The sequence below is a fragment of the Erinaceus europaeus genome, chromosome 14, assembly GCF_950295315.1.
Source record: "Erinaceus europaeus chromosome 14, mEriEur2.1, whole genome shotgun sequence".
NCBI lineage: Eukaryota > Metazoa > Chordata > Mammalia > Eulipotyphla > Erinaceidae > Erinaceus > Erinaceus europaeus.
Genome location: NC_080175.1, coordinates 43847595 through 43860583, shown reverse-complemented (window position 1 = coordinate 43860583; position 12989 = coordinate 43847595). Strand labels below are relative to the sequence as shown.

Genomic DNA, 12989 nt, shown 5'->3' with positions numbered 1-12989 from the left:
CAGGTACAGTGGGGTTCCCCTGAAAGGGCTGTGCACTACCAGGTGAGCACAGATGCCTCCTTCTGGTCCCATCCCTATCCCCACCCTCGTCACCTCTGCTGATGGCTCCTTCTGCTCCAAGCTGTGGAACAATGAGGGGTGGTGGCCACAGATGGCCCTTGAACAGCCCTGCAGCCCTCTACTCCTCAGCCTCAGGAACCCAGCTGAGTCTCTGTTCTGTGGGGAGAAGGCCTCTGTGCTATCTGGGTTTATGATTCTCAAAGGCTTCTGGAACTTAGAGGAGGTGACAGTGTCAACTGTGGGTATTTCAGGATGATGCAGAAATCATGATCTGACAGTTTCTTGTCCCAACAGTTGGTCCTTTAGGTTTGTGCCTCTGTGACACACCACTGTGGCCTCAGCTCCCTGGCCTATTTGTGTCACCAGCGTTTAGCCTCTTCACTCGGGTGTCTCTGAATAGGGAGCCTGGCATTCTCCTTGTATCCCCTGTGTGCCTTGGGCAAGGGAGTGGCCTGGGCAGGTGGGTTGGACTCTCTGGGCTGCGACTGCTGTTCCCATCACTGGGCTGCCAAGTGCCAGTGGGAGCAGCCACTGGGAGCCTCCATGAGGAGGGCTGATGCACTTAGAGTTCCAGGGTGAGTTCACACAGGGTGACCCTGAGTTGATCTGACCAGTGACAAGGATGATGGGAAGGCTTCCACATCTGGGGGGATAAGAGCCCTCAGGGTCCCTCACTAGTTGACTAGTTGACCAGGACTTAGGCCACAGTGATGACCTCCCACCTCGAGTGTCACTTCAGTTCTCCTAAGTGGGTGGGAGGGCTCCCTCAGTGCTACTGTGAGGGTGAAATAGGCCAGGGCGCATGCTGGGAGCTTAGTAAGGTCCTCACAGATCAACCCGTCCCCTCAGCTCCTGAGAAACAGTGCCCATTTCTCACTTCCTGTGTGTTATACTCACAGCTACTTCCTATAGTGATTGTAGTACTTAGGAACCCAGATTGTTGAAATCCACTAATTCTAACCCTTTGCTTTTAGCTTCACGAGCGTCAGCTATACAGGTGAGTGTGACAAGCCTGAGTTCTGTGCTTTGTGTCTTGCTGAGCAGGTCAGATGTGCAGTGAGGGGAAGGCTACCTCACAACTACTCAGTGATGTGGGGATGTGGGCCCATGGCCACCCCCTCACTTCCTCACTTGGGGGGCCTATGAGATGGTGCCTACCCCTCTCCTCCCTTCTGTTATTATTATTGAGGGTTTTTTTTGTATTGTTTTTTGGTTATTGCTAGGCCTCTGCTGCTCCAGGCTGACTTTTTCAGATAGTCAAAGGGAGATACACCAGAGCTTCCCCCAATGCTTCCTCCAGTGGAGGTCAGTCTCGAACCTGGGTCTTCCATATGGCAAAGCAGGTGCACTATCCAGGTGACTTATCTTGCTGGATGTTCTTTTTCTTCTTTTTTTAAAAATATTAATTACTTATATACTAGATATACACAGAAACCAAGGAAGGAAGGGGAGATAGGGAGAAAGAGACACCTGCAGCCTTACCTTACTGTTCATAATATTTTCCCCATCAGGTGGGGCCCAGGAACTTGAACCTGGGTCCTTGTACATGGTCCTTTGCCACCACCTGGCCCCTTTTTCCTCTTCTTTATTTAATGCCGTGCTGGGGAGTGAATTCAGGTCCTAATGCTTGTATAAAACTGCTGAGTGGCCTTCTGCGTCTCCCCCCTTTTTTTTCTTAATATATTTCTTTTTTTAAAAAAAAATTTTTTTTAAATTTTATTTATTTTCCCTTTTGTTGCCCTTGTTGTCTTTTGTTGTTGTTGTTGTAGTTATTATTGTTGTTGTTATTGATGTGGTTGTTATTGGATAGGACAGAGAGAAATGGAGAGAGGAGGGGAAGACAGAGGGGGGAGAGAAAGATAGACACCTGCAGACCTGCTTCACCGCCTGTGAAGCGACTCCTCTGCAGGTGGGGAGCCGGGGTCTGGAACCCGGATCCTTACGCCGGTCCTTGCACTTTGTGCCACCTGCGCTTAACCCACTGCGCTACCGCCCGACTCCCCTTTCTTAATATATTTCTTTCAGAGAGAGGAGAGACACCATTCTGTCAACCATGGAGCCTCCCTGGTGCCTCTCATTGGTACCCTCATATGGAGTATGGACTTGAACTCAGGGCTTTGCACATGAGAATACATCATCATCATCAATTATTATTATAGAGTGGCCAGAGTGTTGCTCAGCTCTAGTAGGTGGTTGTCACAGGGATTGAAGCTGGAACCTCTGTGGCCCTAGGCATGAAAGGTTAATAAGCTACCACTGAGCCAGTTCCTGGGCCCGGTCTGAGTGCTTCTGGTTTCATGTCCAGCCCTTTGCTGGTGTGAGCAGTAGAGGCTAGTTTAGCCTCAAGATGGGCAGCACAGTACCCTATGATGTGCTTGCTTCCTGGTCTGGGAGATGACATCTTTCCTGAGTCTCAGGTCCCTCTGGTCTTTTTAAAAAAATATTTTATTTATTAATGAGAAAGGAGGAGAGAGAGAAAGAACCAGACATCACTCTGGTACATGTTCTTCTGGGGATTGAACTCAGAACCTCATGCTTGAGAGTCCAGTGCTTTATCCACTGCACCAACCCCCGGACCTTTTTTTTTTAAAGACTTTTCCACCCCTTTTTTCTTAATATTTATTTATTTATTGGATAGAGACAGCTAGAAATCGAGAGGGAAGGAGGTGATAAAGAGGGAGAGAGACAGACACCTGCAGCACTGCTTCACCACTTGCAAAGCTTTCCCCCTGCAGGTGGGGACTGGGAGCTTCAACCCAGGTCCTTGTGCATTGTAACATATGCACTCAACTAGGTGTGCCACCGCCCAGCACTGCTCTGGTCTTTATAAAGCAGGAGTTGAGGTCTACTCTGGATTTATTTGCGCTCACTCTATGAGGTGATGAGTCCAGTCATTTGCCACTTACCACCTGGTAAAGAGTGGGCCACGGAATCTGCCCCATCCAGGTCCCTGCAGCCACACTTGTGACATCTGCACAACAGAAATCAGTCAGGTACTTATTTTCTAGAACACACCCCTATCATGAAGCAGCCCAGGACTGTGCTGCTGTGGGTGATGTCAGGACAAAACTCCCCTCATGGGCTGGGGTTTGAGGCTGCTGATTTGGCTGCAGAGCATGCCTCCATTTCTGCCTAGGAAGTGGCAGCTTGTGCTCAGCACAGTGACTACAGCTGACTTGCATCTGGATTTGCGGGGTGAAGTGTGTGTGTGTGGGGGTGTTGTCTCATACCATGTGAGATTGTAACCTGCATGCTCTTGTTTATTTCCAGGGGCCTAGGAGGCGAGCTCATGAGGCACGCAGGTAGGTCCAGGGGAGGGAAGGGAAGAGTCTTTGGGGCTCCTGGCTCCTGGGCTTGTCATTCCGAGGGCAGGGGATCTGCCCTTAGAGCTCCTGGCCTTACATACTCATTCCTGGGCTTCCTGCTGAGGGGTGCTACTCAAGGCATTTATTTATTTATTTATTTATTTATTTATGATCATTTCTGGTACATGTGCTACAAGGGATTGAAATTAGGACTCCATGCTTGAGAATCCAGTGCTTTATTACCTCCTCACCTCCAGAGGTTCTAACTGATTCTCTGCTCCTGTGGGCTGCAGTGAATATCAGCAGCCAAGAACTGTAGCCGTTGGGTGGTTGGGGAAGCAAGGTACGGCTCCTCTTCCGTGAAGGGATGTGGTGTGTAGTGATGGAGAAAGTTGCTGCATTTCTTTCTTCAGCACAGAATCCCAGGTGGATTCAGCCACTGAGCACAGGACAGCTTTCAGAGCATATGGGCATGTCCCTGGGGACTGGGGTGACGCCCATGTGCCTTGCGGGACACTGAGGGCCTTTTCTGTTCAACCTTCCAAAAAGCCCAACCTCTTGCCTGCTGGTCTACCAGGTGCTCACTGGGTCTATCCTAGCCACACACTGTGCCCAGGTACCCAGGAGCCCTAAGCCAGGAGGTGTGGATGGGGCAGACATGCCTTGGTGGGTGGGGATGACCACCGTAGACTGTCCCCCACCAGTGTGGACTTCCAGGACCCTGTACCTCCACCTGGCCCTCCCCAGCCCTGCCCTGCACACCACTTTTTTTTCTTTTCTTTAAGCACTTGCCCCATGACTTCCAGAACATTTCACCCTGCTGGCTATGAGCCCTCATCCCAACAGGTTGCCCCAGACTGACTTAACCCTCTGTCTCTCCAGGAGAGTCATGTCTGCCATCCCCTGTCCCTCCCTGCCCTTCCAGACAGGAAGGCCATAGGGCCTCTGCTGTCCATTGCTCCATTTGCTGCTCCACTAGCTGCTCCAGACCACCCCAATCCCATCATCTCAGGGAAGTTGGTTTCCTCCATCTGCTTTGTCTGGCCTAATAGGGTTCAGCTGTATTGAGGAACAGGGCTAACCTGCATGTCCTCACAGTGGCTATGGAACATTCCCTGTCCTCAGACCTCAGAGCCTGCTAGCAACTCCAGGTTCTGATCCATCAGTGGAAGTATGCTTACCCCCTCCCCAATCTGGCCTCTCCACAGGGGACACCACCACCTTGCTGCTCTGGCCATGGTGAACTGGCTTCAATTGTCCTAGCCCCAGAGCAGCTGTGACTGTCCCCAAGGGAGCAGAGTCGCCTGGTGTTTGGGGGAGGCAGTAGAGAGAGGTGCATGGACAAGGGGGGGCAGCTGTGAGGGACCAGGGAGGGCATGTGGGCAGGACCCTGAGTCACTGGGTATAGGTCTTGAGTGGGGGGGGGGGGCTGCAAGTCCCCCTGTGGAGATCCTGGCCCTGCCTGGAGGCGGGGAGGAGTCCGGGCCCCCAGCTCAGTGTGAATAGCTCCACCAGCCCTGCCCCCACACTGCTCACCTGTCTGGATAGGAAGCAGGTGTCTCATATGCCTAGTGGTGCAGGTCTAGAAGAGTTCATAGGTACAAGAAGTGACAGAAGTGACGAGGAGGATGAAAGGTGATGTGGCATTCTCAGGGAGATGAGACACACTGAAGCTTTCAAACAGGAAGAAGCATTTATTATGCTGGCAGGCCCAGCAGTCTCATATCCAAAAATCTGGGCCACAGACACTGGGGTTTTGTTTTTATATCGTTATCTTTTCTCATATTTTCTTTTCTACATAAAGAGAGCACACTTTGTTTTGCTTATCAGTGGGACTTGCTATCAGACCCATTAGCAAGTGGGACAGAAAATTCACTGGTTAAATTGATTACTCTTAACAGAAAATCCTGCCCATACTGAGGGAAGGGGGAAGGTTGCCTCTAGCTGTGTTCTTATTCAGATTGAGAAATTAATCCTTAGCTTCTCTGCCTCAAGGGCACATCAGGGGAGCTGGGCCACTCAACACAGGAGCATGGTGGGGGTGGGGGGCACGGGACACACACACAGGGCTGGTGGCCCACGTGAAGGGAGGAGATGGGATGGCAGGCCCCATCTCTGATGATTCTGTACCGGGGACCCTCTTTGTGGGTCCTGAAGCCATGAGACTTGCAGCTGGGCTGAGGCCTCTCTACCCTTAGTCCCAACCCTCTGAGATGGGTGTGTCTCCTTGTGTCTTCCGGGCTGGCGTCAGTCATGAGGAGGGAAGCACAGACATCTTCTTTTATTTATTTGTTTGTTTATTTAATTTCTTTATTGGGGGATTAATGTTTTACAGTCGACAGTTAACACAGTAGTTTGTACATGCGTAACATTTCTCAGTTTTCCACATAGCAATACAACCCCCACTAGGTTCTCTGTCATCCTTTTCCAGGACCTGTACTCTGCCCCCACCACCACCCACCCCAGAGTCTTTTACTTTGGTGCAATACACCAACTCCAGTCCAAGTTCTGCTTAGTGTTTTCCCTTCTGATCTTGTTTTTCAACTTCTGTCTATGAGTGAGGTCATCCCATATTCATCCTTTTTGTTTCTGACTATCTCACTTAACATGATATTTTCGAGCTGCATCCAGAATGGGGTAAAGAAGGTGAATCCACCATTTAAAATAGCTGAGTAGTATTCTATGTGTATATAGACCACAACTTACTCAGCCACTCATCACACAGACACCTTCTATTCAATAGTATTAAGATTTTTTGTTTTTTAATATGGTGCTGGGGAAATGAACCTTTTGTACAAATACTACTGCTGAGCAGCCTCCTCCATCCCATCGTTTTTTGAGAGGAGACAGCAAAACACTACTCCACTGTTTTTGGAGCTCCCTGGTACTGTCTATGCTGTTCCTACATGGTCAGGCCTCATGCCCAGTAGGGCTTGTGCTCTACCTGGCAAGTTATCTCCTGGTGCACATGGGAACCCTCTAAGTAGCTTCAATGGGGATGGTGCCTCTCACTGACCCTGCAGTCGGGACTTCTTGTGTCAGCCCCGTGTCCTCTTGGTTGGCCATGCCCTTGACATGATCTGGCTGTGAGTCTCCTGTCATCTACCACGGGCCTGGGGTTGCCACAGAACATGGAAGCCCTCCTCAGCCTCCCTCCTTAGCGGCCCCTCATGTTGCCAGCCATTCCCAGCCTGGGTGCCTGCCCTTGGAGGGGCCCCTCACAGGCCTCTGGTGAAAGGCAGAGCAATGCCTGACGTCTTGTCAGCCACCTCCCAGGATTCTGGCTTAGCAGCCAAGCCTGGGCACCACCCCTGACAACATCCCTGCTGGGCCTCCCCTCCCCTCACCACAGTTGCCTTGACACACGATGGGCCTGTTTAGTCTAAGGATTAAAGAAAACAAGCAGCCTCACTACTATCCTGGCCTTCAGAGCCACAGGCTCCTCAGGGTGTTACCCTAGTGGGTAGCTATGGTGGGGAGGCTTGTGGAGGGCAGCATTATTGGGGGGGGTTCCTGGAGACCAGCTGTGGTGGGGGCGGGTTCCCCACCTTTCTGCCTGCTCTCCACTCTGGGGTTGTCAGTGAGGCCTTGGTAGAACACAGCTACCAACTTTCTGGCCAGTTGGGCCTCTGTGGGTCAGTGGGAAGAGGGAAGGAAAGTAGGCCCCAGGCACCCCCCTCCTGCTGCTGCACCCCAGGCAGGGGCTTCTGTCCTCTCTGGGCCTGGCGCTGAGGCTCAGTGCCCATCTCAGCCTACTGTGTGTGCAGGGTACTTCTTGTTCTCAGTTTCCTACCAGTAGTTCAGCAAGTGAGACAGTTCCATAACGTGTCTGTGGCCTACCGCACATGGCCAGACCTGAGACTTTATTTCCCTTGAGTCTTCCCTCCTGGTCCTTTCAGCTGCTGTTTTTGATCACTGTCTGCCTTTCTAAGTCTTGTGTGTCTGCAACTTTACCCCCGTGGCTTTTGCTTAGCTGCATTCACTCCTGAGACAGGACACAGTCCTGTCTCATTAAAGGTCCCCAATAGCTTTGGCCACACGGGCACCTGGATATGTGCATGTCCAGTTTAAGCCAGACCTAGGTTTGGAGTCCGAGGATGGTGTGGCATGTTGGTCACATGCTGCTCTGAGCTCCTGCTGTCCTTGACCACAAGCCCCCAGGAAATTTTGCATGGCAGTAAATGCTTAAGACTAGGGCGTCTCCCCCAACCTTTGTCACCTGTCAGAGAAGCAACACCAGGCCAGTCTGAGCAGCCAGGAGAAGTGAGCAAGAGTGAATGAGCATCCTGGCTCTCACTCCAGTTCCTCTCATTCTGGCTCCTGCCCACTGTGAAGGCCAACGTTTCTGAGACTCCATGTAGAACCACAGGGAAGGAAGCAGGCCTCAGACTGGCTGGCTCCACCACCTGCCTGATGCTATGGGGGGTGGCTGTGACACCATGGTGCTCCATCAGGCTGCACTGCCTCCCTCTGGGTTGATAGCAGGGGTGCCCACCCTGTCCCCTCATCAGCCAGCAGGACGGCCATTCTTTCTTCTTAAAAACTATTATCTTGGGGGCCAGGCGGTAGCACAGTGTGTTAAGGACACATGGCGAGAAGCGCAAGGACTGGCATAAGGATCCCAGTTCGAGACCCCGGCTCCCCACCTGCAGGAGACTCGCTTCACAGGCAGTGAAGCAGGTCTGCAGGTGTCTGTTTTTCTCTCCCCCCTCTGTCTTCCCGTCCTCTCAACATTTCTTTCGGTCCTATCCAACAATAGCAATGGCAATAATAACAACAAGGGTAACAAAATGGGAAATATGACTTCCAGGAGCAGTGGATTTATAGTGCAGACACCAAGCCCCAGAGATAACTCTGGAGGCAAACAAACAAACAACCTGTTATATCCCCTGCTGGTAGAGTGAAGCCTGCCACCACATCTGACACCTCACCATTGTCCTTGTGCAGTTCCTCCATCACCCCCAGGGGGCAGTCGCTCACAGTGCTCCTGAGTGAGCAGGTCACTGAGTCACCAGGGAGCAAGGAGCCGCTCCCTGCAGTGGGGGTGAGGCTTAGTGTTCTGAAGCAGGGCCCAGAGCACCTGTGCCACACCCCTGCTGCCTCCCTGTACACACTCATGTCTGCATGTCTTCCCCTTCCCACCTTACAAGTCACTCAAGACGGCTTTGCTGTTCTATCTGGTTAAAATCCGTGCAGGATCACCCCTCTTTTCCCCACTTGGTTATTCCTGTCTTTGTTTCTGATGCTGTGAGGGCATCGTCTTCCTTTAGCATGAGAAGCATACCATCATCTTTCTTGTTGCTGTGTTTGTGTGAAGGTCGTTTTCCTCCTCCATTCTGAAAGGATGGTTTTGCTGGGTATAGAACTGATGAATACTGCGAAGATAATGTTCTGTGGGCTCCTCCATTTGTTCCCCTGTTCTGTTGAGAAAATACACATCACCTAGGACAGCATGGAAGATAATCTGTTGGAAGTTCCCTGGCTTCCAAGAGTTTTTCTTTCTTTCTTTCTTTCTTTTTAACTTTTTATTTATTTATTTACAAAATGGAAATATTGACAAGATCATAGGATAAGAGGGGTACAATGCCACATAGTTCCCACCACCAGAACTCCATATCCTATTCCCTCCCCTGATAGCTTTCCTATTCTTTATCCCTCTGGGAGTATGGACCCAGGATCATTATGGGATGCAGAAGGTGGAAGGTCTGGCTTCTGTAGTTGCTTCCCCGCTGAACATGGGTGTTGACAGATCGATCCATACTCCCAGCCTGTCTCTCTTTTTCCATAGTGGGGCAGGGGAGGTGGGGCTCCAGGACACATTGGTGGAGCCATCTGCCCAGGGAAGTCAGGTTGGCATCATGGTAGCATCTGGAACCTAGTGGCTGAAAAAGAGTTAAGATATAAAGCAGAGCAAATTGTTGAATAGTCATGAACCTCTTCATAGTTTTACTAAAAAACCTCCCACATGATTTCTTTGTGTGTGCCATGCTTATGAATCTAGGATCTGTGATGATTCTATAACTTGGTTTTTATAGACTTGGAGGAATCATATCAGGGAAAACTCAGCTGTTACCTCCTCAGATGTCTGTCCTCTGGGACTCCTGCCACCAGCAACTAGGCTGTCTCATGGCACCTGTCTTCTTTGGGACCTATTTTGGGTTTGGGTGTGATTTTGATATACACATCATATCATTCTTTAGCAAGTTTTATTTGCTATTAAATCATCTGTTGGGTCCTATATTCTTGTGTTTTTTTGTCTTTCGGAATTTCTGTTTATATTTTTTGGGTTGTCAGAAACATCATGGCGTATTTTTCTGTACAAAAGTGTGTCATGACTTTTCTGCCAACCCAATAGTTTCCTTTTCTCATTTTCAGTTATTTCCTTTACCTGTTTGAATTAGCATTAAATAGTGTCAGATCAGTGTCTAGCAGGATCTTTCTCATGGGCTTCTGTGTCTCTGTAACATCTGGGGCTTGTGTGTAAACAGTTAGAGACACGTGTGGCTGAGGAATAAGGCCTTGACCATTGGCCCTGCTGGTGGGGGGTGGGGGGCTGTGGGGGCTGGCAAACTGTGCACAGCCAAACCAGGGTGCAGGGATTATGGGGTTTAGGAGAAGTTTCAGCCACTGACCAGAGGTCCACACTTATTTCTGATGTGTGGGCTTTCAGATTTATGCCCCATCATGAGATGTTTCCTGTCTTATCCTCAGTCACTTTGAGTTCTTGTGGGGCCAGCTTCTGGGTGTGGGTACACTCAAGATGCTACCCCTCCCTCACCCCAAGCAGGTCCCCCCTGGGCTTGGCTGGTAGCTGTTAACCTTCTTCTTTTTAAAAACTTTTATTTTATTTTATTTTATTTTATTTTGGATAGAGAGAGAAATTGAGAGGGGAGGGGAAGTTAGAAAGAGACAGACACCTGCAGCACTGTTTCACCACATGTGAAGCTTTCCCTTTGCAGGTGAGTAGTGGGGGCTTGAACCTGGGTCCGTGCACACTATAATGTGCACACTCCACTGGGTGAGCCACAACCCAGTTTCAACTGGCTGTCTTATTAGTGCACCTGTGACTTCAAGTCCACGCTTGCCTGTTTTAGTTGTTTAGGACCAGAATTCAAGCCCCATCTGCAGGGAGAAGCTTCACGAGTGGTGAAGCAGAGCTGCAGGTGTCTATCTCCTTCTGTCTCTTTCCCCTCTCAATTTGTTTCTGATCTAGTAAAAGAAAGGTAATAGAAAAAGAAAACTGAGTATAACTGTGCATCTGGCTGCTGCTAGGATCCTGGACTCTGTGTTCCAGAACAGAAAAGATTAACAGTAATACTTATCAACAAGGGGGGGGGGGGCAGGCTGAAAGGGCCAACATGAGTTACATGTCACTATGAACTATGCCAACACCCACCAGAACTCCAGCACAGTATTTACTGACAAGAGTGTGTGTAGCATCAAAGAATGAGGAACATCAAAAGTGTTTTTCATTTGTATACATAAGGGTAGTTAAATGTCAGAGAATAGAATGATGTCAAGGTACGTGTAGAAGTACATAAGAGTAGTTACCGTATAACAACATGCCATTGTCATAATGTCAGCACAGCAGGAAGATAGTATTGATGCATATGTCTACTCTCAGGCCACCTTTGTACCATTCCAGACCCCAAGAAGAATATTTGGATTATGGTTGTAGCCTTTTTTGTATGTGGAGTGGTTATCCATTAGCTCAGAACCTAGCCAGAGACTCCTATATGGAGAGTAGAAATTACAGTGGAGGAGAGCCTGAGGAACTATGTGTAGGCAGTCCTTGTGGTCTGAAAGAAGGAAGTGAGCCAGTGGGAAAAATAACAGGCTGACATGTTCTTGACAAGCACCAGACAGAGGTGAAAATCAGAGGTGTTCCTAAGCGTCAGGCAGTGTGAGAGACCAGGGGTATCCAACAAATGAGGCCTTGAATCTTCCTATCCTTAAAGCATACTGTAGAACTACCCTACTGAGAACAGAATAGCATCGTCTTAGAAGAAGGCAAAAGAAATCAGCAGGACACATTCTAGAAATGGATTCCAGTGTAGTAGTAACTGTGGCACTTGATGTATGGCAGAAAATGTTTCCAACTGAGGAGACAACTGGAGAGTTAAGTGATGCCATTGTAAAGAAATGTTAGGAGACATTAATAGGATAACTTTGATCTAAAAAAAAAAAAAAAACACTACTGGGAGTCAGTTGGTAGCGCTGCAGGTTAAGCGCAGGTGGTGCAAAGCGCAAGAACCAGTGTGAGGATCCCGGTTCAAACCCCCGGCTCCCCACCTGCAGGGGAGTCACTTCATAGGCAGTAAAGCAAGTCTGCAGGTGTCTATCTTTCTCTCCCCCTCTCTGTCTTCCCCTCCTCTCTCCATTTCTCTTTGTCCTATCCAACAGCAATGACATAAGTAACAACAACAATAATAACCACAACAATAAAACAACAAGGGCAACAAAAGGGAATAAATAAATAAATATTGTAAACACCTTCATTTGGAAATGTCTAGGTCCACACAAAGACAAAGAAAAGTAGCACAGTGAACCCCACACATTATGCCCCAGCTTCAGCAAGTAGCAGGGTTTGCTTGCTTTTATATTGTCTGTTCCCTCAGTGAGTCCTTTGTCCCCTCAGAACCAAGAGGCTAGCTCACTGTTGAGTCATAACCATAGTTATTTGTAAAATTGTATGAGTGACTGATAGTGGTTTGTAAGGTTGTAAGACCACGTTACAGTGCCACACTACCCCATCACCAGAATAGCTAACGATAGCCATTTCAGTTCTCACAAAGTCTAAGAGACAGTCATAATTGTAGTTACTGGGTAGTTTGAGTGTTGATTCTGTCTGTTTGCCATGGCATTGGGCACACAGCTCCCTAACAGAGTCACCAGTAGTTCCCCAACCCAGGAAGCCAACAATGGACAATAGTTGGGTTTCTCTACTTTCATGTGGAAATCTTAGTGGAATAATAATACGAGTACAAAATCAGTACACCGAATAGAGAGGAAATCCCTGCATTGTAATGTGAAGATAAAGTCACTGTCCACAGAATGCAAAGGAATCTTTGCACTACCAGTACATAAAAAAGGGTGCCACCTGCTTGGGAGTGGGGCCGAACAGGGGCCTCACAGAGTCTCTGAGTCGGTGGTAGAGCTCAGTTTCACCTCGCAGTCAAGGAAATGCCAGGTGACCCAACGTTCCTGATAGCTGTAACCTTACTCCCACCAACCCAGGGAAGGGCTCGCTCTGGAGTATACACTTAGAGGACTTTCCTCTTGCAGTGTGTGTACAACAGTAAATTTACAAGGCAGGCGTGGAGGTGGCACAGTGGCTAGAACTTCAGACTCTCCAGCTTGAGGTCTGAGTTTGAACCCCAGCATGACATGTGGCAGAGTGATGCTGCACCTTTGTATAATAGTTGAATCTTAGAAATGTGCACCTGCACCAAGAGTCAGACCGTGTGTGTGTGTGTCTGTGTGTGTCTGTGTCTGTCTGTCTGTCCATCTGTCCATCCACAGTGATAGAAGGACCCAGAAGGGAAGTATATAGCTCTTGGAGATTCTGGTGTTTGAGTATTGAGCCTTTACTAGGGCACCATTGGTTCTGCTGTTGGAAAGCCG

The 12989-nt window shown here is 49.1% G+C and overlaps 1 protein-coding gene across 6 annotated transcripts in view; it reads left to right on the top strand.

Moving 5' to 3' along the window:
* The window catches only part of TBCD (tubulin folding cofactor D), a 176579-nt gene that overhangs the window by 144972 nt on the left and 18618 nt on the right, over positions 1 to 12989 (top strand). For all 6 annotated transcript variants that reach the window (XM_060171682.1, XM_060171679.1, XM_060171680.1 and 3 more), the window contains 2 exons: positions 1035 to 1057; positions 3331 to 3362. In XM_060171682.1, the coding sequence (XP_060027665.1) occupies positions 1035 to 1057; positions 3331 to 3362 (55 nt within the window). The remainder of the gene's footprint in view (positions 1 to 1034; positions 1058 to 3330; positions 3363 to 12989) is intronic.